Here is a 25,307-nt window from a genome sequence, read left to right as displayed (position 1 = left end):
ACGACAGGTGCATCTGCATGCAATGGTGTACTTGCTTTCACGTGGCCACATGCACACCTGCACACGACAGGTGTACACACTTCCACATAGATGTGTGCACATCTGCATGCACCAGGTGCATCTGCTTCCACAAAGCTGCACGCACATCTGCACGCAACAGGTGTATTCGCAGACCGTATTGCACCTCCTGTGTGCGCCCCATCCCAGGTTCTGTCAGGATTCTTTTACAATTCAGTTATCTCTGAGAACATAAATAAAAATCCTAACATCAAGCACATTTCATACATGTTATCTCTAATACTGGAGGTTGATTTTGCTATAAATAAACCACCAAACTTCAGAGGAAGAGACTGAGCTCTGATTTTCTACAGCGTTAGCCCAAGGTTCATGTGGGGGAAGTGATGGATGGAGCGTTCTACTGCAGGTGGATCTCATGTCAAAACCCAAGTGGTTTTCCCATGCTGGTTTTGATTAGGTAACCTTCCCAAATATTAGTATTTATGGCCCAGGTTTTCCACAGAGTGACAAGGAGCCTAAGTGAACTAAGGAATAAGTAAATAAAATCTTGCATACTTAGACAAAAATCATCGTGGTCACTTAATCATCTAACAAATAACAGTGAGACTTTTTTTTAAGTAGACTCTGCTCCCAGCGTGGAGCCCAACTCGGGGCTTGAACTCACGACCCTGAGATCAAGACCTGAGCTGAGATCAAGAGTCAGATGTTTAACTGACTGAGCCACCCCACCCAGGTGCCCCAACAGTGAGACTTTGATTCTGTGAAGGACAGAGCTACTGCCAGCAGGGCAGGACCATGGAGATGGACGTGCCCCTACCTGCCACGTGGGGCCAGCTGTCTAGCAGAGCCACACCTTCCCAGGGCGCTGGGAGTATTGCAGCTGTGGGGAGCCCATCCTCCTGTGGCCCCACATGTTGACACATTCATCCTTAGCCCAAGGGCCAGAGCCCGAAGGTGAAGGTTTAGGGCTTCCTGGAAAGCCCAAGTGAGCATCTGCAGGTGCCTGCTTGCAACTAACTTATAGAGGGCATTCCCTAACACATGACACAAGTGGAAGCTTGGCCCTCCTGCTTCCTATCTGCCCCTCGGGTGGATCTGTCTGCCTATCTGAAAGGCCTTAACCATGTTTCCTTCCCCTCTGAGTTTGCTTCCTCTCTGTGGGACCAAAACTACGCTGTATGAGGGCGGCGTAGAGGTTATCTTCCCGAAAAAGCACCTGGCAAGAATTTGGAATCCACCGATTATCTTGTTAGGTCTGTTTTCAGAATACAAAACACAAAAATTACAGAATTTTTGATACAAACCTTTCTTTCATTATCTTCACAAGGACTTTCATCTTATTTTTCCTATTATTAAAGAAATATAGTAATCAACTATCTGCAAGAAGGACACTGTCAGATAAACCATTCCTCACTTTCCCAGTTGCCGTACAGACATTTCAGGGCTTCCTCTCCTGCTCTGACCTGGCCTTGCTCCTCCCATTTTCCACCCAGTTCATCAGGCACTACACCTTTCCTACTCTAAATTGTTCTCCTGCACTTCTCATTAAGTATTTTCTACAGAACAGGACACATTATATTCTCTGCTGCTCCTGTGGGTTTTCATTCATAGAGCCCCACCTTCAGATGTGTGCGCCGCTCCGCCTTCCTGTTTCCCCAGCACTCGCTTCCCACTGGATGGGCAAAGCATCAACTACTCATCGGCCCCCAAGGATGATCTCACTTGTTTCTACCTTGTGTTATTAATGTGCATATTTGTGGGATATTCCACTCGGACAGTTCTCGAGCCTCCAATTTAGGTAAAATAGTGTGCCATGAGCACAATCTGACCTAGGTAAAAAGTATACACTTCATCTTTATTAGTTAATTAATGTTGATGATATTCCATTTTAAGGTGAAAATATTACTGAAGTGTCAGAGATCATCAGAGTTACCATCAGTGTAGAATTAAAATATTTAAAGCATTCTGAGGATGAAGAGGTGCCCGAGGAAAACAAGGCTCTATTTTTTAATTCTGCTCTTGATTTCACCCACTTCTGTACCAGTAGCATGCATCATAAATAAACCACTTGTCCACATTCCCTGGGCTGGAGGTGAGCCATATCTGATCCTGACACCCACGCTGACAGAGCTCCTCCCGGCCCGCGCTGTTCCAACTCCGTTCTAACCACAGCAGAGAGGGGCTGGGAGAGGCGGTGATGAGGAGTCCATGCCTGATGTGCACCAAGATTCTGCTCGGGATGATGCAATGTTTGCACATAGACAGAGCTGACGGCCGCACAGCACTGCAAAGGTGCTTGTTACCACCGAATGGTACTCTTAAAAATGGTTAAAATGAATCATGGAACACTACATCAAAAACTAATGTGTAATATATGGTGATTAACATAACAATAAAAAATTTAAAAAATAAAATATAGGGTAAAATTTGAAAAAAAATGGTTAAAATGGCCAGTGTTATGTTTTATATATACATATATTTTACCACAAAGAAATGTTAGATGATAACAGAAACCCTTATGATCAAACATCAGAAATCTGTATTTTAAAAATAATGTTCACAATAGGGGCGCCTGGGTGGCTCAGTCATTAGGCATCTGCCTTCAGCTCAGGTCATGATCTCAGGGTCCTGACATCGAGCCCTGCATTGGGCTCCCTGCTCAGGGGGAAGTCTGCTTCTCCCTCTCCCACTCCCCCTGCTTGCGTTCCCTCTCTCCCTGTCTCTCTCTCTCTCTGCCAAATAAATAAATAAAATCTTTTTAAAAAAATGTTCAAAATAATATGCTCTCTTACAACTTTGCAAGGTCATTTTCATTTTACTCCACGATGAGAGACTTAAGTTTAAGCACCTTAGCCACGGTAACTCAAAGCAAATCCACAAATGGTTATGAGACACTTATTGTGTATAAGGCACTGTCCTGGACACTGTGAAGGACACATGATGCCAAGACACATGCTCAGCCCCCTAAGGATTCCACAGTGGGGGCAGGGAGAAACAACACACAAAAAGAAAACTAATATAGTCAGTGTCTAATAAACATCACATGACTCATTTTTCAAATTAACAGAGAAATGAAACACGAAATAAAACTAGAGTTCACGAGAGCAGATAGAGATCACCATGGCCTCTTGGCCAGGAAGTGTTAATTAGATATCGTTTCTTTATTATTATTACTAGCTGTTATAATGTACATAAAATGCCTCCTTTCTTTCTCATCCCTCAAAAACCTAGGCTAGATTTTGGGGCCAAAAACCTGCAACTCCATGGGGCGTTTCATGCCAATAAGGAAAAGACACCAAGGAAGTTCTGTTCGGGTCACATGGGAAGCAAAGATGGTGCTGTGTGGACGTCATAGCAGGAAAACTCTTGTAGCCACGAGTAACACAACACCTGCTGTCACAAGGAACAGACCATGGAACCTGACACGGTAAATAGCTCTCCTGAGAAATTAGGCACAACTAGCATATGGTCTCACGAGGCAGAAGAAAACACAGCCTTGGATCATTCAAAACTGGGTTCAAATCCAAGCTCCCCCACTTCCTAAGTATAGGGTGGTAGGAGGTTACTTACGCTCTCTCCTATCTCTTTGCTTCTGGTCTACCAAGTTGGGTGTTGACAGCCTGGGTGAAGAGTGCACGTGAGGTGAGGCGGGCCCGTGTGGCAGGGCTAGCGCAGCACCTGACAGAGAAAACACTCAGCAAACGGGGGGTCTGTTCCCCCCAGACCCTCCCTGCCCACCTCACGTCATTAATGTCTGGACAAAAGAGAATGGGGGTTCCACTGCTCCATATCACCTTCTTTCCCCAGAAGCTGAGATTGCAAACCAAGACATTTAAAATCTAGGTGCTTGGGTTTGCCATTATTCCGATGATGCATTAAGAAAGACACTTTGATCCACTCTAAGAAATTAAATCTACTGATTGATGTCAAGTTACTAATACAAAAACTCCCAGAGGCCCGAGCAGATTTACATAACAAGTCAATAAGGCATGAATGACGAATTTCAGTGGCCAGTCCACACAAGGCACTCAGGCTATTGCATAAACTCAATGTCATCACAATGCCTGTGCCCTCTTTCTATTAAAATACGACATTCGGCTATTACACAACTGAACCCCATGAGTGCCCCTCTACGCTACTCCCCCCAGTGCAGACAGGTGCTCTCTGTGTCGCTTCCCCTAATGCTCCAGGACAGACCCTGCTCCAACGCTCAGAACACACTCTTACACTCTGGCACCAAAGCAACTAACTACTCTCCTTCCTCCTCAGTTGAAAGTCTTCCCAATCATCTAGATACACACTATATGCTTTCACTGAAAACCACCTCCAAATCAAAACGATTGAAGAATAGAAGGAAGGAAAAGAGAATTGTTTGAAAGGGTATTCCCTTTGATTGTTTTAGATCATGAACTCGACTGATGTTGAAAAACCCAAACAAACTTCATTTCCCACAAACGCCCTTTCCAAGGTGGGCAAGAAGTAGGAGACAACTCTGAGTAGCCCCAGCCCCTCCCACCAGCCCTCTGGGCTCCCTTCTCTTCCCTCTGTTCTTAAATGGGGAGCAAGTTTAAGAGTGGAAAGGGATGGCTCACAAGGCTGTTGCATCCCCAAGTTTACTTATAGTTCTGGAGGCTTCAGCATTAGAATAGACCCAGACTTGATATCCCAGACTTATTACACAACCTCCTGCCTGGGGCCAAAAGGTTTAAAACAAGAGGGCCTCCTGGGGGCGCTCATCTGACTCTTGATTTTGACTAAGGTCATGGTCTCAGGGTTGTGGGATCGAATCCCATGTTGGGCTTTATGCATGGAGTCTAGTCTTAGGACTCACTCTCCCTCTGCCCCTCCTCCCCCAGCTTATGCTCTCGCTATCTCTCCCCCAAAAAATTTTTAAACAAGAAACCGCCTTGGGAAAAAAAAATCTAGAGATAGATAGAATTTTGAAAACAAATCCCCAAAAATCTATTTCCTACCTACATGAATTGTATATTTAGAGTAAATTTTGTCTTAAATATTCTCACCACAGGGACACCTGGGTGACTCAATCAGTTAAGCATCTGACTTTGGCTCAGGTCATGATCTCAGGGTCCTGGAATCAAGCCCCAAATCAGACTTCCTGCCCAGCGGGGAGCCTGTTTCTCCCTCTCCCTCTGCACATCCCCCTGCTCATGCTCTTCTCTCTCAAATGTTCTCACCACCAAAAAAAAAAAAAAAAGGAAATGGTAACTGTGGTTGATATGTTATATAGCTTTAATTGCCAAATATTCCTCAATTAAAAAATTAAGATAAAAGGAAAGTAAATTTTGTTTTCCCTATACACATACTTTATATAGACTAGTCACATACTCTCATAGAGTACCACAGGAACATGCTTCCTGCTTTGATGGCACATCCTCAGCATCTGGAGGGAGAGAGGGTAACAGAAGCGCTCTCCTGGGCTAGCTCATGCTGCCATCTATGGAGCGTGCGCTGTATGCGTCCCTGCTTTCCCCAACAAGACGAGCTATTTACACAACACCAACGCCTCACAAAGCAGAATGTCCACGGTGTCCACAGACGCCTACATACCTACACACCAGCTGCTCTTCACCTCCCGACTCTCCCCTCTAAAAATATATCTTGAAATTTGTTGGGAAAACAGTTTTCAGTCTGTGACTAGAAGCACAGTGAAAGGTAATTAGGACAAGTATAGAAGCAATTAAAATTACTCACGTAATTTCTGGCACCCAAGAGACCAGATCTGAGGTACAGACTGCCTGGGAAACACACTATGTTTCTAATTCCATGCTGATCTATATTCAGAATGCACTGGGCTTTCTGATTCTTTCTTCATCAAACGTGAGCTCCACCCAATGTGTTAAAAGGATAAGGAAGTGCCTTCCATCCACAGCATTAAATACAAAATAAAAGTAGAATCAGCTCACCTTGTTGCTTTCAAAATCAGGGGGGCTATTATGTATCTCTTCGTCTTCCTTAACTATCTCCGCTGGTGTCTAGGGAGAAAACATACCACGTTTCAGGTTTAGTGGCAGTCAAGCTATGTCAAACCCCATGAAAGGAGCAGAGGGGGTGGGTCGTGGAATTCTGTGAACCACTTCTGTGGACAGAGCTGAAAATGTGGCTCGTTTTTCCACAGTGCCTGCCCTGTGTTTTTGCCTTTTGCTCCACTTACGAAATGCTAGCCTATTTAATGAAATTGTCGGGGAAATCCTTAAGGAGAAACACTAGAAACCCCTTTCATGTAAACAGGAGTGGATTTTCCCTCCAGATGCCTCTTGTCAGCAGGTAATAAACGCCTAGGATCCTCTGTTTGGCCCTGGGGATCCCAGTGGGGACCCAAACCAGAGCCCTCTTTCCCTGTGTTCAAGACACGTCCACCGCCACCTGGGCGGTCCTGCTCCTCACACAGCAGTGCCTGCTCACATCTTTGTGTATTATTTCCCAGTTTTTGTGACTTGTTGGCAAAAAGCAGTGAGCTGTGTTTAACTGGTGCCCTGGAGCCTCTCCACGAGGGGAAAGCCATGTGGTTCTGTGGCTAAGAAAGAAAGGGCCCCCCTAGGGGCTACCGTATTTCTGTACGCGTCAGAGTAGGCACGCTCAGCGCATGTGCCACGTGTCCATCGCGGGCTGGCAAGGGGGTCTCCTGCTCACAGTCACCCAGGATGCCAGACCGATGGAGACGCCAACTCCCCGTGTTTCCATGGCTTCAGGGGCAGAGAGGCAGTGTGGCTCTTAACACCTCTGCCAGGACGTGTGGCTCATTACGTCCAGCCGCCTGTCGTCCACAAAGGCAGGCTGCAAAGCCACACCTGAGGTAAAGTGGGTGAAGAAGTATTCTCTCACCAAACAACCACAACTGGTGTCCATGAAGAGCCCTAAGGACCCCACAGCTCCTTCCAGCTGACCCTTGAAGGCGCAAGACTTAGTCTGTGGCTATGTAGACATGTGGGTGACTACTCAACAGCCAGTCCCACTAGCCCAGACCTCGGCTGTCCAAATGCTCCAAAAACTCAGACCATATGAGCATTCTCGTCCTGTAGCCTACGTGGAAAGTAATCGTGATGAATAAGACTCTGGGGACTGCTCCAATTACATGAAAAAATAAACACAAAAAGCACATTCTTTCAAAGAGTAAGTGATGTGATTTGTCCAACCATTGCTTCATGCACTTATTCGGCAATATACACAGAATGCCTGCATCCTGCAATCCTGACATATGACAGTGACAGTGCATGCAAACCAGCGTGGCCCCCAAGATACTCAGTCAGACGGGGAGATGAACATTAATTAAGTCACACAATTAAATATAAAACCACAACTGTGATATGCTTTGTAAGAGAGATTCGTGGGGAGAAATAGGCTATCATGGGGTTTAACATACACAGGAGACCATGGAACGTTTCCTCTGGTGTGACTACAACTTGAAATATGAGGAATGAGAAACATTAGTATATAAAAAGGCAAAGAGAGAATGTTGCAGACAGAGGGGACGGTGTGTGGCAGTCTTGCTGCAGGAGAATGCACTGAGGTTGAGGGGGACGGGGGATGGTCAGCCTACGGAGAAAAAGCCATAACAGTAATCTAGCCAGGGAATGGAGGCAGTCAGGACCGGTGGGACGGTGGTGTAGACAGAGAGGGTGGGTCGCTTCCAGACAGATTTAGGAGGTAAAACTTGCCGATGTTGAGATGGTCTGGGTATGGAAGAGTTGAAACAGTCAGTCTTGGGAATATCTCTAAGTTTGCTTTGGTCTTACTGGACGGACGATGTCATACACCTACTGAGACAGGGAGCGAGCAAGGTGTGGGGATGGTGTGGAAGGGCACGTGGGTGTTCTCACCGTGCTGAGCTTTAACGTCTCAGAACATCTAACTAGTGATGTCAGTTCACAGTGTGTGTCTATCTGGATGTGTGTGTGTGTGTGTGCAGATGTGTGTGTGTGTCTCTGGATGTGTGTGTGTGTGTAGATGTGTATGTGCATCTGCACCTGGAGCCCAGAAAAGAGACCTGCAGAGACACTGACACCACAGTGATGGAGAATTCTGTCTGTGCAGAAGGTCTAGGGCTACAAGAAATGTTGCCCTGACCCGAGCCCTGCAGACCTCCGATATTCCATGCCAAGCGGAGGATCAGAAGTCTACGGAGAAGAATAAGAATGGGGCCCCTGCTGGCTCAGCCAGAAGAGCGTGTGACTCTTGATCTCGAGGCTGTTTCAGCCCCACACTGGGTGTAGAGATGACTTAAAAAATAAACTCTTTAGGGGCACCCGGGTGGCTCAGTCGGTTGAGCGTCTGCCTTCGGCTCAGGTCATGATCCCAGGGTCCTGGGATCGAGCCCCACATCAGGCTCCCTGCTCCGCGGGGGGTCTGTTTCTCTCTCTCTCCCTCTCCTTCTGTGTGTGCTCTCTCGCTCTCTCTCTCTCTGGCTCTCACTCTCTCTCAAATAAATAAATAAAAATCTTTTTAAAAAATAAAATAAAATAAACTCTTTAAAAAAGAATGAGAATTGAGTGGCCAGACAGATGGAAGGAAGGAAAATCAGGACACGGGTGGGTCTTGCCAAAGAAGGAGAGTATTGGAGGAAAAGGGAGGGGCCAAAATGTCAGCTGAGGGTGAAGGGCCAAGTGTGATGAGAACTGAGGAGTGCACTGGGTTTGGGTCATGAGGCCGAGAGCTGTTTCACGTCATTGTGGCCAGAAGCCAAGAGAGGCCCAGGAGAGGGGAGGGGATGGAGACAGTGCGGGGAGGAGGGGCCCTCCCCCCAAGGACTGGGAGAGACGGAGTTGCACAAAGGCAGGAGGCCAAGGGAGGGATCATTCTGGTCATAATCGGCTTGCTTCCAGCACGTGCACCATCCGGCCAGGAGGATTCGAGTGCAATCCACCCAGAAAAGGGTGAACAAATACCTGACAGCATAAGACCCTTGAGGGGCTCGGAGGGGACGGCAAAGCCGGGAGAAGGCGGGACGGGCACACCCACCGTGCAGACCAGAAATTACTGTGCAGATCCCGCGGTTGCCTAGCCCCTAGCCAGTCCTCACCTCGCTCCTCGCTAAAAGAAAATCCTATCTCAGGCGCTAGCCACACAATTCAGAAGAGCCTGGGCCCCCTTCCAGACACCGGATGCTGACACTGGTTGGTCTACACCACCAGAGGCCCATTGCCTCTCCCCAACTACTGACAAGGACGAGGCAGACACATGGCGTAGATTTCGGGAGGGTCCCTGGGAAAGACTTTTCTCACTACTTGAAAAGGCCACAGGGAAGGAAATGGTCTCTCCATTCTTCTGGTCAGCATTCATGTGTCTCAGTGTACCACCCAGAGCAGAGGCAAACATCTTGGAGACCGTGAGGAAACAAGGCTGAGGCCAGAAGCTGGTGTGCAGAGGGAGGTGGGCAGGGGAACGCCAGCAACTGGGTCCTCAGTGACCTGGCCGAGCCGATGAGCCGGCCGACGCTGTGAGCTCCCGTCACGCAGGAGGCCTCCAGACTTGTGTTACATGGCCTGGCCTGATATGCGTTCCTTATGTGTAAGCCACGTTCCTGTAGCTTTCTGTTCTTTCCAGCTAGAAGCACCCTAACAGATACAGTACGAATTATGCTTTTTAATTTATTCATTGAAGTGAGCACCCCAAGGACCTTTGTTAGCTTAGTCCGAGTTACTCCATGCTCCTAAAAGTGCCAAAGCTTTAAAGCTCCATTATGTTTTTTCTAATTAAACAATTCAGAGATTACACAAATTAATTTAGACTTCTCCTAATTAGTCCAAATTATTTTGGTTTTACTTTAGTTTGTGTCTTATTTTTAGCTCCTTCTCTAGAGTGAAATGAATTACAGTTCAGGTGCATTGCTCCGGTTGCTACAGGGAATCTAAGTAAAGGCACTCTCTTCTACACTGTCTCCTGGGGGCTCTGAAAAATCACTGAAATTCAGTAGATGTCAGAACTAGACCCAGTCTTGGGCGCCTGGGTGGCTCAGTCATTGGGCGTCTGCCTTCGTCTCGGGTTGTGATCCCAGAGTCCTGGGATCGAGCCCCGCGTCGGGCTCCCTGCTCAGGAGGGCTGTTTCTCCCTCTTCTACCGCCTCTGCTTGTGTTCCCTCTCTCGCTGTCTCTCTCTTTCTGTCAAATACATAAATAAATAAATCTTAAAAGAAAAAAAAAAGAACTAGACCCAGTCTTCTATGATTTCAGTCAGTCCACCCTTCCCATTCACGGACAGGACATGCCCAGCACCTGTTGGGGAATGACAACCCAATGGTACGCTAGTAGAACAGAATTGATGAGAAATGCTAAACTGTACCCCCACCCCAGAAAAAAATCAAAGATCAGAGTCCAGAACTACACGGAGCCCACTATTCCAGGTACTTTTCTGTCTTTTTATAGAGTTTATGAAAATAAACATAACCTTAAATCTGGCATAAGACATTGCCTTTGTGAAAAATGTGTACTCTAAATCAAGTAGAATTTTAACATCAATGTTTTAATATCTGGGTGCCAGTTTTGTATAGATTGTAAGAGTTAAGAAATGTTTCCTTAACACTGGGGCATAATAACTCAGGACTTTGAAATGAAAGCTGGTGTGAAAATTTGCCTGTCCCGGAGAATTAAAGCTGATAGAGCATCTCTCTTTTAAACATCCACTGAAGACCTGTTGACAGAAATGTTGGCAAGGGGACACATTATGTGCTACTAAAAGCAAAGAGAAACAAAAAACATTGAAAATAAATTATAATTTCTTAAAAACAAAAGCGCAAGGGGAGACAATGTAGCATAGGAAGAAAGAAAAGGCGGGTAAAGATCAACTACAATCCACGTCCAGAGAGACGACCACCAGCACAACACTTCGTAACATCCACAGTCTCTCCCTGTCCCTTCTGCTGTATTTCCCACATACCATGCCTTCCGTCCTGGTCAGGAGACACCTGGTTCAGGACAAATAGGGTTCAGTGACGTCGAAACTTTACTAGTGATGACACATGTAAGCAAGATCACACAGTTAACTGAGAAGAGCATCTCTGACCTGGCACCACGATTTCATTCCTCTCATGAGCCAAAGACAGACATCAGTGGAATTCTATGAGCGTCTCAATGCCAAGTGGAGGAAAGCTCAAGGATGAGCTTTTACCGCCAGGAACCCTGGATGTAAGAAGGTGCCTTCAACACGGGCAGGAAGAAGTGGCTGTACAGAAGCCAATGACAACTGTCTCCATTGGGAGAAAACCAAGAGACAGAAGGTGGAGGATAGAAACAGTGGCATGTATCGCTGGAAGTACAAACCGATTTTTGTGAGTAAATCACAAAGAAGACAACTGGAAGACAGGACCACAGAAATAGGGGCATTTTAGGAATCAGAACACGGGTCAAAATGCACAGTTAACAGTCATCTTGCCCTGTCAGGGACAGCGAGGCTCAAAGCAGCCATGGCCTCTCCTCACCGCTAAGTTTCTGAAACTCCCTGCCCCACATTCCAACCCCCCCAACCTCCCCTCTCTGCACAGCAATGAGAGATTCTCAAACCGACTTAAAAGCACAGGGAAGTTTCTAGCCCTTGGAATACAGGAAAGATTAAAGGCCACACAGTGTGAGTCTTGCTCATCACCCCAAGAAGTGGACATTCCATGATGTCACCTACCAGAAGCAAAGGACAGCCCACCTGCTCTAGTCATCAAAACTTTAACCTGGAGTCATCACTCAGCGATGGCAGCTCAGCGACAGGTAGCGATGTTGCCATGGTAAACAGAGCGGCCTCCAGCCTGTGCTTGCGCCTCACTGATATTCCTGCCTTCTGCTGACAACAGGTGCCATCAACTGCAAATGAGTACTCGCCACTGCAACTATCCCCTCGGTTTGGAGGATGCCCGATTCTTGAGGTGCCCCTCACCGGTCTAGGCTGGACTCCAAATTCATAAATTGATTGCTTGGGATGTTATATTTTGTAACACTGTGTCTTTACAGCAACACTGAAATAAAGACAAGGTGATGCCACAAGCATAAGAAATAACATTGTGACATCGTCAGGCTCGCCCACAGGTTAAAACCAGTTACTTGAAAACATGACTTGGGCGCCTGGGTGGCTCAGTTGGTTAAGCGACTGCCTTCGGCTCAGGTCATGATCCTGGAGTCCCGGGATCGAGTCCCGCATCGGGCTCCCTGCTCGGCGGGGAGTCTGCTTCTCCCTCGGACCCCCCCCCCCCCCATGTGCTCCCTCTCTCTCTCATTCTTTCTCTCAAATAATTAAAATCTAAAAAAAAGAAAACATGAGCAAAGTACTCCAGGTTATTATAAAAGCCTACACCATCATCAAATAGTTTAACACTAAGGCCAGACCCTCCTTCATTAATGGACTGGGAAGTCCTAAGGGCATCTTCCCCTCCTCCCACAAGGAAACCAGTAACCCCAACACGCACCAGAGCTCACCCAGCGCACAGACACAGAAGTTAGACAAACACACGGTTCTCCAGGTATGTGGGCCACTTTGATGCAGACCCCCACCCAGGCCAGGGCTGCCAGTCATAGAGCGCCATCCCCTGCGCTGAGGACCCCGCCCAGGGAACCTGCCAAACCACATCCTGCTCTCCCTGCTCCACAAGACCACCTTCGTCCCTCCCCAGGGCAGAAAAAAAAATCCTTGGATTCTGCGTGCTGGCAGGGCCTACACTGTGTTTCATGGGGATCCTAAAAGGAAAACCATTCCTGGGGGAGGAAATCAGAGTTAACCTAAAAGCTTAAACATTATTGTAATTTGGGGACTTCTCTGAAACATGGAATATGCTAACGCACACTGTGGTTCCCTGAGGGACAGATGGGAAAAATAGTGCTTCCCAAACATAAATGACCACAGGGACCTTGTTTTCAAAGATGCAGAACTCAGTCTGCAGACTTGGTCTATCTACAAGAATTTCACTTCAACCTGCTGTGCCTTGCATTCATTTATCCAATCACCCAGGATTTTCTTGCATCTATTCAATGGGACTTAATAAGCATGTGCTGAGCCCCTGCTGGGTGTCAGGAAATGGCACAGTGGGAGAATACCTCCCCAGGTGTGCGGTGCCCCCACGCCTCACTCAGCTCCTCCAGCCCCTCATCTCTGGCCCCCGCAGGTGCAGCAGGTCTTTGTCTCTGCTCACACTCACACACACACACAATGTCACAGGAAGGGTGCTGGCCTAGCCCCCACTCGTCTAGTCTTAATGTCCATTTATGCAGCCATAGCTGGGAGTCCCATTGTCTCCTTGTCCTTCAAAGCTGCAGAACTTGCTTTAATACCGTCCCCTGACAATTAGGATGCACTGAGGATGCAACTAGGATGCAACTCAATGCACTGAGACATCAGCTCTCCCTGGTGTGCAGGAGAATGGTCAGACAGAAAGCAGCACAGCAGCGGTTCTTTCTGGTTCTTTCTGAACACCCCCCGGCCTCCCCCGCTAGGTGGCCTGGCTCTCCTCCTCTCTCTGACCACCTCTCCCACCCTTCCTGACTCCCCTCCCCTGAGCCTCTCCCTCCCACTACACACCCTTCTGGGGAACCCCTCTCACCACACAACCTCGAATACAATGGAAATTAACTCTAGCAACAGAAACTCATGAGTATGTTTATTGATCACAATTATGAAAATAGTATTTGTGACACTAGGGTTTTACTTGTATTAAAAACTTGCGTCAGACACTCATGGTCCACAATCCAGAACAATAACATATCAAGGACAATAATCAACATTGGAGGAGGAGCGGGGGGGGTGTTAATTTTTGGTATAAAAGTAACTGCCTAAAATATCTTAACTTATTTATTATAAAAATTCTTAAATGTACAATAAAAATATAGTGTTAGTGTGGGTTTTAAGAGAAAATTAAATCTTTTGATCATTTCTCAACATGTCAAGGAAAAGAATAAATAATATCACTAGCAATTTGGAAAATACAACGGGACACAATGGGACAGTGCTCAAAATGCTCAAGGAAGTGGCTAGTGCCTTTACATGGTCTGTCACACCTAGTCATATTATCGAGGGAAAGGAAAGTAGCAGAAGTTAATAATAAAGTGAGAAAATTAACAGTGACTGATTTTCAAAAGAGGAGCCAAAAGCTTGCTGTCATCTGGGTTTGGCGCTCTGGAACCACAAACAGCACAGGGGCCAAGTCTATGTCAGAGGGATAAAAATGGTACTCAAATGCAGACATTGACCTTTTACAGAACATACATTCTTTTCTCAAGAACTAACAATTAGAAATGTGCTTCTAGGGACACCTGGGTGGCTCAGTCGGTGAAACAACTGCCTTCAGCTCAGGTCGTGATCTCAGGGTCCTGGGATCGAGATCTACATCCGGCTCCCTGCTCAGTGGGGAGTCTGCTTCTCCCTCTGCCCTTCACCCTGCTCCTGCTCTCTCGCTCTCTCTAATAAATAAATAAAATCTTAAAGAAAGAAATGTGTTTCTAGTGTTTTCAGGTAGATTCTGTGGACAAAGCCATGCAGTTCAGAGCTCACCTACCCACCTGCCCTTTGCAGGAGCAGGAGTTGAGGCCAGGGACCCCTGGAGACGTGACCTGCTCTCTGGGCAGGCGAGGGGCATGAGGCCCCTGTACTTCTGCTCCTGTCCAGGCTGAGGCTGCCCCTCACACCTCATCCACTTCCCCTGGACCTTCCTCAGACTCCACGTCTCTGGGAGCCCGAAGGAAGGAAGGAGAGAGGTGGTCCACCGTGCACCAGGCCTTGGACCAGGGACTCACACATGCATTACTTCACTTAGCCCCACACGAACCTGCCCAGTGGCACCATGCCCATCGCATGGATAAGGAGATGGGGGTTCAGAGGTCAGAAAGCCAGGCAATGGAAGACCCATGATTCCCCACCACATCACCCGATGCACCACTCATTCCATCACCCTGTCATCCCACTGATGATCACTAAGGGCCTCCTCCCTGCCAGGAACTGTGCCAGGACAAGGGTGACTACAGTGAGCACAGCAGTCCGACCCCTTCCTTGTAGGGGGAAAAGGGACAGCAATCACGTCACAACAAGGCTAACGATGCTGTCACAGACCGTGACAACTGCTCAGAACAGTCCTCAAAGCAGAAGAACTCACCAGGGAGAAGGGCAGGCAGGAAGGATGGGGAAGGACAGGAAGTGGAAGGAGATGGGGTCTCTGAGCCCATCACGACCATGGTGACAGCCTCTGGGGGTCATCCTGCATAGGACCTGAAGGATGAGCAATACCTGACCAGAGGGGCATAGAATGTGCTAGAGGCTGGGCGCGCGTGGGGGAGGGGAGGAGGAGGCTGCAGGCAGGCGGGGATGAAGCAGCTGAATCCGAAGGTGGTAGGCCCGGTCCTGCAACACCTGCTACCCACCTGGTCCACAGGCACCTCCACCTGCACTTCCTTGTCCTCTTTGACTTCCGAGGCTCCTTGGGCTTCTGTGGGAGGAGTCTGGGCTTTATACACGTCACCTTCTGGAGGAAAACAGCACAAACAGGTTTTCAAGCCAACGTCCACTGCACATTTTTCTGGCCCAAACGAAAGTCGAGGCTCGGCATCCTGTGAGCTGCCGGTGTCGTGTGCAGGCAGCCAGCCCCAGGGTTCTGAGTCCCAGCATGGGGTCCCCCACTGCCCTTGCTTCTGCCTCCATGTCTGCACTGGTGGTCATCTCTGTGTCCTACCCGCCACGGGACTCAGTCCCAGAGATGAAACACACTGATCGCCCGGCAAACGTGTGTCCAGTCAAATCAGAAATAACCACAAAGCAACCCGCCAGACACCAAAACAGTATTCTGAGGACATGTACCTTGATTACTTCAAAATTACTTCAAATTACTTTAAAATTACTTGTTTTGAAGGAATGAACAAAATGAGTTTTAACCCACGAGGTGTTAAAATTGCACACTGTAGTCTACTAAGTCGACAGATAAAAATCATCTAATCAGCATTACAATTGGATGTCTTACACGCTTATAAATTCCCAAGGTTCTTGAAAACCTTATCCTCATGCTGACAAGACTAGGTGACAGTAAAAGAGACAGAAGAAGCCAGCCACTTCCCTCAACCCCCAGAGGATGTCACCACGGTGGTGATGGGCTCAGTGACCCCAGTTCCTTCCACTTCTTCCTGTCCTTCCCCATCCTTCCTGGCCCTCAGCCCCAGAAGGACCATTGCACAGCCCTTGACGGAAGGGACAAACGTAAGAAGAAGGCAGAGGGCAGCATCCATCCGGACCCCGCAGGGTGCCAAGCCCTCTTCTGTTTGCTTGACACTTAACACTCACACAAGCCTCTGTCAACCCTTCCACGCCCATTTGTTTGTAGATAAGGAGTGTGCCGAGGGCCCCACACTCGAGAACACGCTCGGGGCCACACTTGGGAATACACTTGGGAGGGCGTAGCTGGAACCTGGGCCCCGGCACACTGCACTGCTTCCTGGAGGGAAGGTTGGATGCATGCCGGGCAGCCCCAGCCATGTTGGACAGGCTTTGCCAAGAAGAAAATTTTACACACACTGATTAAAATCTCTATTATGTTGATAGAGCATCTCAGGGACTATAGGTTCAATAGACTCTGGTCTTCGGCCCATCCTGGCCATGGTCAGGTTGCATCAGCACACTGTGTCGGCCGCACCCACCAGGCAGGAGCGCTGTGAGTGTCCTCTATCCAGACCAGGGCCTGGCGCACAGCCGGACAACACCGTCATCTCGGGTGGGAAGGCCCAACAGGGGCGGGGAGCAGGAGAGAAGCACAGGGAGACAGTCAAGATGTCACCTGGAAAGCAGCAAAGAGTTCCCAGGAAGCTGAGAGACAATCAGAGCACAAAGAGGAAAAGCCGGGCTCGCTGTGCGTGGGGAGTGCCAAGGAAGGGAAAGGCTTCAACAAAAATGACTTCCCTGAATTGTCGGATGCTGCAGCGAATCAAAGGGGAGCCCTCCTTCCCCTGGTCCTGGCCTCTGCATCAGCCGCCACCACCAGCAAAGCAACTGTGCTACACGCTGATGGGACTCGAGGTGGCCAGCTCCCAGCAGGGCTCCACAGAATAGAAGCAGGAGCAGAACAAGTATTTTTTTTTAATTATTTCATTTTACGAGAGGCAGAGCAAGATGGCGGAGGAGTAGGAGACCTGGGTTTCGTCCGGTCTCAGGAATTCAGCTGAATAGGGATCCAACCATTCTGAACACCTACGAACTCAACAGGAGATCGAACAGGAGAGTAGCAACAACTCTCTGGACAGAGAAGCGACCACTTACTGGAAGGTAGGGCGTGCGGAGAAGTGAATCCGAGGCGATATTCGGGAGGATAGACGGCGGGGGAGGGGGCCTCCGTCGGCCGCTTCTGGTGAGTGCTAGAGCCGCGGAGCACAAAATCGGAACTTGTAGAAGTCGGCTCCGCTGAGGGACGTCGCTCCAGTGGCTAAGCGGGGGGTGGAACCCTCGCGGGACAGTGTGGTCTCAGGACCCTCGGGGTCACAGAAAGACCGGGGGTGCCTGAGTGCGGCAGCGCTCCCAGGTATCGGAGCGGGGAAGCCGGCTGCAGAGACGGAGCCGAGGCGCGGGCTCTCAGCTCGGGGTGGCCATAAACTGTGATCCGTGGCCCAGTCGGGCCACTGCTCCTCCAGCAGGGACCCAACAAGCGGCAGAGCCGGGGAGACTCCCCTCCCTCCGCCGGGAGGAGCGGTGCAGGAGCGCACCGCAGGGATCTGCTGGGTTTGGAGACTCCACACGGGGTCCGGTGCCAGAGATAGAAACGCTCGGTCACAGGCCGGGTGAGCACGGAGTGCGGCCGGAGACCGGGGACACGGGAGTGACTGATTGCTTTTCTCTGGGGGCGCACTGAGGAGCGGGGCCCCGAGTTCTCGACTCCTCCGGGCAGAGGTTGGGAGGCCACCATTTTCACTCTCATCTTCCAAAGCTGTACCGAGAGCTTGCAGGGAACAAAATCTCCCGAGAGCAAACCCGAGCAGCTTGCTTAGCCCTGACCGACAAGGGCGGGGCAATTCCGCCTCCGGCAAAGACATTTGGGAACCACGGCAACAGGCCCCTCCCCCAGAAGATCAGCACGAACAGCCAGCAAGCCAAGACCAAGTTTACCGACCAAGGAGAACGGGAGAACTCCAGTGCTAGGGGAATACTGCACATAGAATCCAGGGCTTTTTTACCATGATTCTTTAGTCTTTCAAAGTTAATTTTTTTAACTGTCTTTTATTTTTTTTGAATTTTACTTTTTCCCTTTTTCAACCAACATCTTATCAATCCCTTTTTTAAAAAAACATTTTATTTTTTAATTTTTAGACTGATATTCTATCCCTTGATAGTAGTTACCCTTAGTTTTGGCATATATATATATAAGTTGTTCTCTCTTTAAAATTTTGAGGTACAGTTTCTTCTAACAGTTCAAAATATACCCTATCTCTAGTGCATGGCTTTGTTCTAGTCTCCTGCCTGATCACATTCTCTCCCCTTTTTTTTCTTTTTTAAATACTCTTCTTTCTTTTTTCAAGCAACTTATCAATTCCTTTTATAAAATTGTTTATAATTTACATCTTTACATCATATTCCATCCCTTCATCATGTTAACCCTTATTTTTGTACATATTTAAGTTTTTCTTTCTTTAAGATTTTGGGAGGCACTTTCTTCTAAAAGACCAAAATACGCCCAAAATCTAGTGAATGGCACAGATCTGTGCACCAGCCTGATCATATTTGCTCATATTCTGGGTTTTTTTGTTTTGTTCTGTTTTTGTTTGTTTTTATCTTTTTCTTTTTCCTTTTTTTTTTTTCTTCTTCTTTTTTCTTTCTTTCCCTCTCTTTGCCCCCACTTTCAGGTCTTTTCTGATTGTTTAAAGTATATTTTCTGGGGACATTGTTACCCTGTTAGCATTTTGTTCTCTCACTCATCTATTCTCCTCTGGACAAAATAACAAGATGGAAAAAAATCACCTCAATGAAAAGAACAAGAGGCAGGACCCACTGCCAGGGACCTACTCAATACGGACATTAGGACAATGTCGGAACTAGAGTTCAGAATGATGATTTTAAAGATACTAGCTGGGCTTGAAAAAAGCATGGAAGTTATTAGAGACACCCTTCCTGGAGAAATAAAAGAACTAAAATCTAACCAAGTTGAAATCAAAAAAGCTATTAATGAGGTGCAATCAAAAATGGGGGCGCTAACTGCTAGGATAAATGAGGCAGAAGAGAGAATCAGCGATATAGAAGACCAAATGATGGAAAATAAAGAAGCTGAGAAAAAGAGAGATAAACAACTACTGGATCACGAGGGCAGAATTCGAGAGATAAGCGATACGATAAGATGAAACAACATTAGAATAATTGGGATCCCAGAAGAAGAAAAAAGAGAGAGGGGGGCAGAAGGTATATTGGAGCAAATTAGAGCAGAGAACTTCCCTAATGTGGGGAAGGAAACAGGCATCAAAATCCAGGAGGCACAGAGAACCCCTCTCAAAATCAATAAAAATAGGCCAACACTCCAACATCTAATAGTAAAACTTACGAGTCTCAGAGACAAAGACAAAATCCTGAAAGCAGCTCGGGAGAAGAGATATGTAACCTACAATGGTAGAAACATTAGTTGGCAACAGACCTATCCACAGAGACCTGGCAGGCCAGAAAGGACTGGCAAGATATCTTCAGAGCACTAAACGAGAAAAATATGCAGCCAAGAATACTATATCCAGCTAGGCTGTCATTGAAAATTGAAGGAGAGATAAAAAGCTTCCAGGAAAAACAAAAACTAAAAGAATTTGCAAACACAAAATGAGCCCTACAAGAAATATTGAAAGGGGTCCTCTAAGCAAAGAGAGAGCCTAAAAGCAACATAGACCAGAAAGGAACACAGACAATATACAGTGACAGTCACCGTACAGGCAATACAATGGCACTAAATTCATATCTTTCAATAGTTACACTGAATGTAATTGGGCTAAATGCCCCAATCAAAAGACACAGGCTATCAGATGGGATTAAAAAAACAAGACCCATCGATATGCTGTCTGCAAGAGACTCATTTTAGACCCAAAGACACCCCCAGATTGAAAGTGAGGGGGTGGTAAACCATTTACCAAGCTAATGGACACCAAAAGAAAGCTGGGGTGGCAAACCTTCTATCAGACAAATTAGATTTTAAAACAAAGACTGTAATAAGAGATGAGGAAGGACACTATATCCTACTTAAAGGGTCTATGCAACGAGAAGATGTAACAATTGTAAATACCTATGCCCCTAACATGGGAGCAGCCAATTATATAAGGCAATTAATAACCAAAGCAAAGAAACATATTGACAAGAATACAATAATAGTGGGGGACTTTAACACCCCCCTGACTGAAATGGACAGATCATCTAAGCAAAAGATCAACAAGGAAAGAAAGACTTTAAATGACACACTGGACCAAATGGACTTCACAGACATATTCAGAACATTCCGTCCCAAGCGATGGAATAAACATTCTTCTCTAGTGCCCATGGAACATTCTCCAGAACAGATCACATCCTAGGTCACAAATCAGCTCCCAACCAGTACCAAAAGATTGGGATCATTCCCGGCATATTTTCAGACCACAATGCTTTGAAACTAGAACTCATCACAAGAAGAAAGTTGGAAGGAACTCAAATACATGGAGGCTAAGAGCATCCTACTAAAGAATGAATGGGTCGACCAGGAAATTAAAGGAAAATTTAGGGCACCTGGGTGGCTCAGTTGGTTAAGCGACTGCCTTCGGCTCAGGTCATGATCCTGGAGTCCCGGAATCGAGTCCCACATCGGGCTCCCTGCTCAGCGAGGAGCCTGCTTCTCCCTCTAACCTCCCTCCCTCTCATGTACTCTCTCTCTCTCTCTCTCATTCTTACTCTCTCAAAATAAATAAATAAATCTTTAAAAAAAAAGAATTTTAAAAAATTCATGGAAACGAATGAAAATGAAAACATAACTGTTCAAAATCTTTGGGATGCAGCAAAGGCAGTCCTAAGAGGAAAGCATATAGTAATACAAACCTTTGTCAAGAAACAAGAAAGGCCTCAAATACACAACCGAACCCTACACCTAAAGAAGCTGGAGAAAGAACAGCAAATAAAGCCTAAATCCAGCAGGACAAGAGAAATAAGAAAGATCAGAGCACAAATCAATGAAATAGAAACAAAAAGAATACTAGAACACATTAACGAAACTAGGAGCTGGTTCTTTGGAAGAATTAACAAGATTGATAACCCCTGGCCAGACTTATCAAAAAGAAAAGAGAAATGACCCAAATAAATAAAATCATGAATGAAAGAGGAGAGATCACAACCAACACCAAAGAAATACAAACAATTATAAGACCATATTATGAACAACTCTATGCCAGCAAATTAGATAACCTGGAAGAAATGGGTGCATTCCTAGAGATGTATCAACGACCAAAGCTGAACCAGGAAGAAATAGAAAACCTGAACAGACCTATAACCACTACGGAAATTGAAGCAGTCATCAAAAATCTCCCAACAAACAAAAGCCCAGGGCCAGATGGCTTCCCAGGGGAATTCTATCAAACATTTAAAGATGAATTAATACCTATTCTCCTGAAACTGTTCCAAAAAAGAGAAATGGAAGGAAAACGTCCAAACTCATTTTATGAGGCCACCATTACCTTGATCCCCAAACCAGACAAAGACCCCATCAAAAAGAATTACAGACCAATATTCTTGATCTGAGATGAGATCTCAGATTTTTGCACGGATGCAAAAATTCTCAACAAAATACTAGCCAATAGGATCCAAAAGTACATTTAAAGGATTATTCACCACGACCAAGTGGGACTTATCCCTGGGCTGCAAGCTTGGTTCAACATCTGCAAATCAATCAATGTGATAACAATACATTAATAAAAGAAAGAACAAGAACCATATGATCCTCTCAAGAGATGCAGAAAAAGCATTTGACAAAGTACAGCATCCTTTCTTGATCAAAACTCTTCAGAGTATAGGGATAGAGGGTACATACCTCAATATCATAAAAGCCATCTATGAAAAACACACAGCAAATATCATTCTCAATGGGGAAAAACTGAGAGCTTTCCCCCTAAGGTCCAGAACACGGCAGGGATGTCCATTATCACCACTGCTATTCAACATAGTATTAGAAGTCCTAGCCACAGCAATCAGACAACAAAAAGAAATCAAAGGCATCCAGATCGGCAAAGACGAGGTCAAACTCTCACTCTCTGCAGATGATATGATACTGTATGTGGAAAACACAAAAGACTCCACCCCAAAACTGCTAGAACTCATACAGGAATTCAGTAAAGTAGCAGGATATAAAATCAGTGCACAGAAATGAGTGGCATTTCTATACACCAACAAGAAGACAGAAGAGAGACAAATCAAGGAGTTGATCCCATTTATAATTGCACCCAAAACCATAAGATCTCTAGGAATAAATTCAACCAAAGAGGCAAAGAATCTGTACCCAGAAAACTATAAAATACTCATGAAAGAAATTGAAGAAGACACAAAGAAATGGAAAAACGTTCCATGCTCATGGATTGGAAGAACAAACATTGTGAAGATGTCAATGCTATCTAGAGCAATCTACACATTCAATGCAATCCCCATCAAAATACCATGCAGTTTTTTCAAAGAAATGGAACAAAGAATCCTAAAATTTGTATGGAATCAGAAAAGACCCCAAATAGCCAGAGGAATGTTGAAAAAGAAAAGCAAAGCTGGCGGCATCACAATTCTGGACTTCCAGCTCTATTACAAAGCTGTCATCATCAAGACAGTATATGGTACTGGCACAAAAACAGACACATAGATCAATGGAACAGAATCGAGAGCCCAGAAATGGACCTCAACTCTATGGTCAACTCATCTTTGACAAAGCAGGAAAGAATGTCCAATGGAAAAAAGACAGTCTCTTCAACAAATGGTGTTGGGAAAATTGGACAGCCACATGCAGAATGAAACTGGACCATTTTCTTACACCACAAACAAAAATGGACTCAAAAGGGTTGAAAGACCTAAATGTGAGACAGGAGTCCATCAAAATCCTAAAGGAGAACACAGGCAGTAACCTCTTCAACCTCAGCCACAGCTTCTTCCTAGAAACATTTTCCTAGAAACATCGCCAAAGACAAGGGAAGCAAGGGCAAAAATGAAGTATTGGGACCTCATCAAGAGAAAAAGCTTTTGCATAGCAAAAGAAACAGTCAACAAAACCAAAAGACAACCGACAGAATGGGAGAAGATATTTGCAAATGACATATCAGATAAAGGACTAGTATCCAAAATCTATAAAGAACTTATCAAACTCAACACCCAAAGAACAAATAATCCAATCAAGAAATGGGCAGAAGACATGAACAGACATTTTTCCAAAGAAGACATCCAAATGGCCAACAGACACATGAAAAAGTGCTCCACATCGCTCGGCATCAGGGAAATCCAAATCAAAACCTCAATGAGATACCACCTCACACCAGTGAGAATGGCTAAAGTTAACAAGTCAGGAAATGACAGATGTTGGCGGCGATGCAGAGAAAGGGGAACCTTCCTACACTGTTGGTGGGAATGCAAGCTGGTGCAGCCACTCTGGAAAACAGTATGGAGGTTCCTCAAACAGTTGAAAATAGAGCTACCATACGACCCAGCAATTGCCCTACTGGGTATTTACCCCAAAGATACAAATGTAGGGATCCGAAAGGGGTACGTGCACCCCAATGTTTATAGCAGCAACGTCCACAATAGCCAAACTGTGGAAAGAGCCAAGATGTCCATCGACAGATGAATGGATAAAAAGAGGTGGTATAGGGCACCTGGGTGGCTCAGTTGGTTAAGCGACTGCCTTCGGCTCAGGTCATGATCCCAAAATCCCGGGATCAAGTCCCACATCAGGCTCCCTGCTCAGAAGGGAATCTGCTACTCCCTCTGACCCTAACCCCTCTTGGGCTCTCTCTCTCTCACTCTCTCTCTCAAATAAATAAATAAAATCTTTAAAAAAAAAAAATGAGGTGGTATATATATACAATGGAATATTATGCAGCCATCAAAAGGAATGAAATCTTGCCATTTGCAACGATGTGGACCAAACTGGAGGGTGTTATGCTGAGGGAAATAAGTCAATCAGAGAAAGACATGTATCATATGACCTCACTGATATGAGGAATTCTTAATCTCAGGAAACAGACTGAGGGTTGCTGGAGTGGTGGGGGGTGGGAGGGACGGGGTGGCTGGGTGATAGACACTGGGGAGGGTATGTGCTATGGTGAGCACTGTGAATTGTGTAAGACTCTTGAATCACAGACCTGTACCTCTGAAACAAATAATACATTATATGTTAAAAAGAAGAAGAAGAAGAAGATAGCAGGAGGGGAAGAATGAAGGGGAGTAAGTCGGAGGGGGAGACGAACCATGAGAGACTATGGACTCTGAAAAACAAACGGGGGGTTATAGAGGGGAGGGGGTGGGGGTATGGGTTAGCCTGGTGATGGGTGTTAAAGAGGGCACGTTCTGCGTGGAGCACTGGGTGTTATGCACAAACAATGAATCATGGAACACTACACCAAAACAAATGATGTAATATATGGTGATTAACATAACATAATAAAAAAATGCTACTTTTTCTATTAAAAAAAAAAGTAAACCCAAACAATTCAGGTGGATTTGAGTTTCATGTTTTCTTCCAAAGGCTGATTTGTTCGCAGGTTGTTTGCTGCATCACTGGCCTTATGGGAGAGCACGCCCACCCAGATGTTCACAGAGAGGATAGAATTCCTGCATCGATCTGGGAGGGCTTCCTCGGTGGAGAAGCCTATTGCCTTCGCCACTGGGATTTTGTTTCTCTCCTCTCACTACCACGACCCCTGGAGTTGAATGTCTCATTAATAAATCAGATCGTCACAAGTGAAGTTTTAAAATCAGACAGTTACAAGCCGTATCTTTGCAGTATGAAACTGGCCTGGAAACACACACACACACACACACACACACACACACACACACACACACACACACACACATTCTTCAAATGGTAGCACTTTTTAATGCCCACAGCCAAATGAAATTCACATTACCTGCGCTGCTTTGCATTAAAGGTTCTTCTAGTGTTTTCTTCTTTCCCTCTTTGGCATAAAAAACAGAATCCTGTTCCTTCTGGGGAATGTTGTCGTATTTATGAGGTTCTTTTCCTTTGGAATCCTCCTAAGGTACAAATTAAGAATAAAAAGTATGTGAGGAACAGCAGTGTACCATGAGGTTTTTTTTTTTTAAGATTTTATTTATTTATTTGACAGAGTGAGACACAGCGAGAGAGGGAACACAAGCAG

At 46.1% G+C, this 25,307-nt stretch overlaps 1 protein-coding gene across 4 annotated transcripts in view; it reads right to left on the bottom strand.

The window, feature by feature from the left end:
- DCDC2C (doublecortin domain containing 2C) overlaps positions 1-25,307 on the bottom strand; it is a 137,021-nt gene that overhangs the window by 61,725 nt on the left and 49,989 nt on the right. For all 4 annotated transcript variants that reach the window (XM_073896950.1, XM_073896949.1, XM_073896947.1 and 1 more), the window contains 3 exons: positions 25,056-25,182; positions 15,360-15,460; positions 5,943-6,011 (listed from right to left, as the gene is read on the bottom strand). In XM_073896950.1, the coding sequence (XP_073753051.1) occupies positions 5,943-6,011; positions 15,360-15,460; positions 25,056-25,182 (297 nt within the window). The remainder of the gene's footprint in view (positions 1-5,942; positions 6,012-15,359; positions 15,461-25,055; positions 25,183-25,307) is intronic.

The sequence above is a fragment of the Callorhinus ursinus genome, unplaced genomic scaffold, assembly GCF_003265705.2.
Source record: "Callorhinus ursinus isolate GAN/ISIS: 27379988/994484 unplaced genomic scaffold, GSC_fseal_2.0 scaffold10, whole genome shotgun sequence".
NCBI classification, from domain to species: Eukaryota; Metazoa; Chordata; class Mammalia; order Carnivora; family Otariidae; genus Callorhinus; species Callorhinus ursinus.
This window is presented reverse-complemented; position numbering and strand designations above follow the sequence as displayed.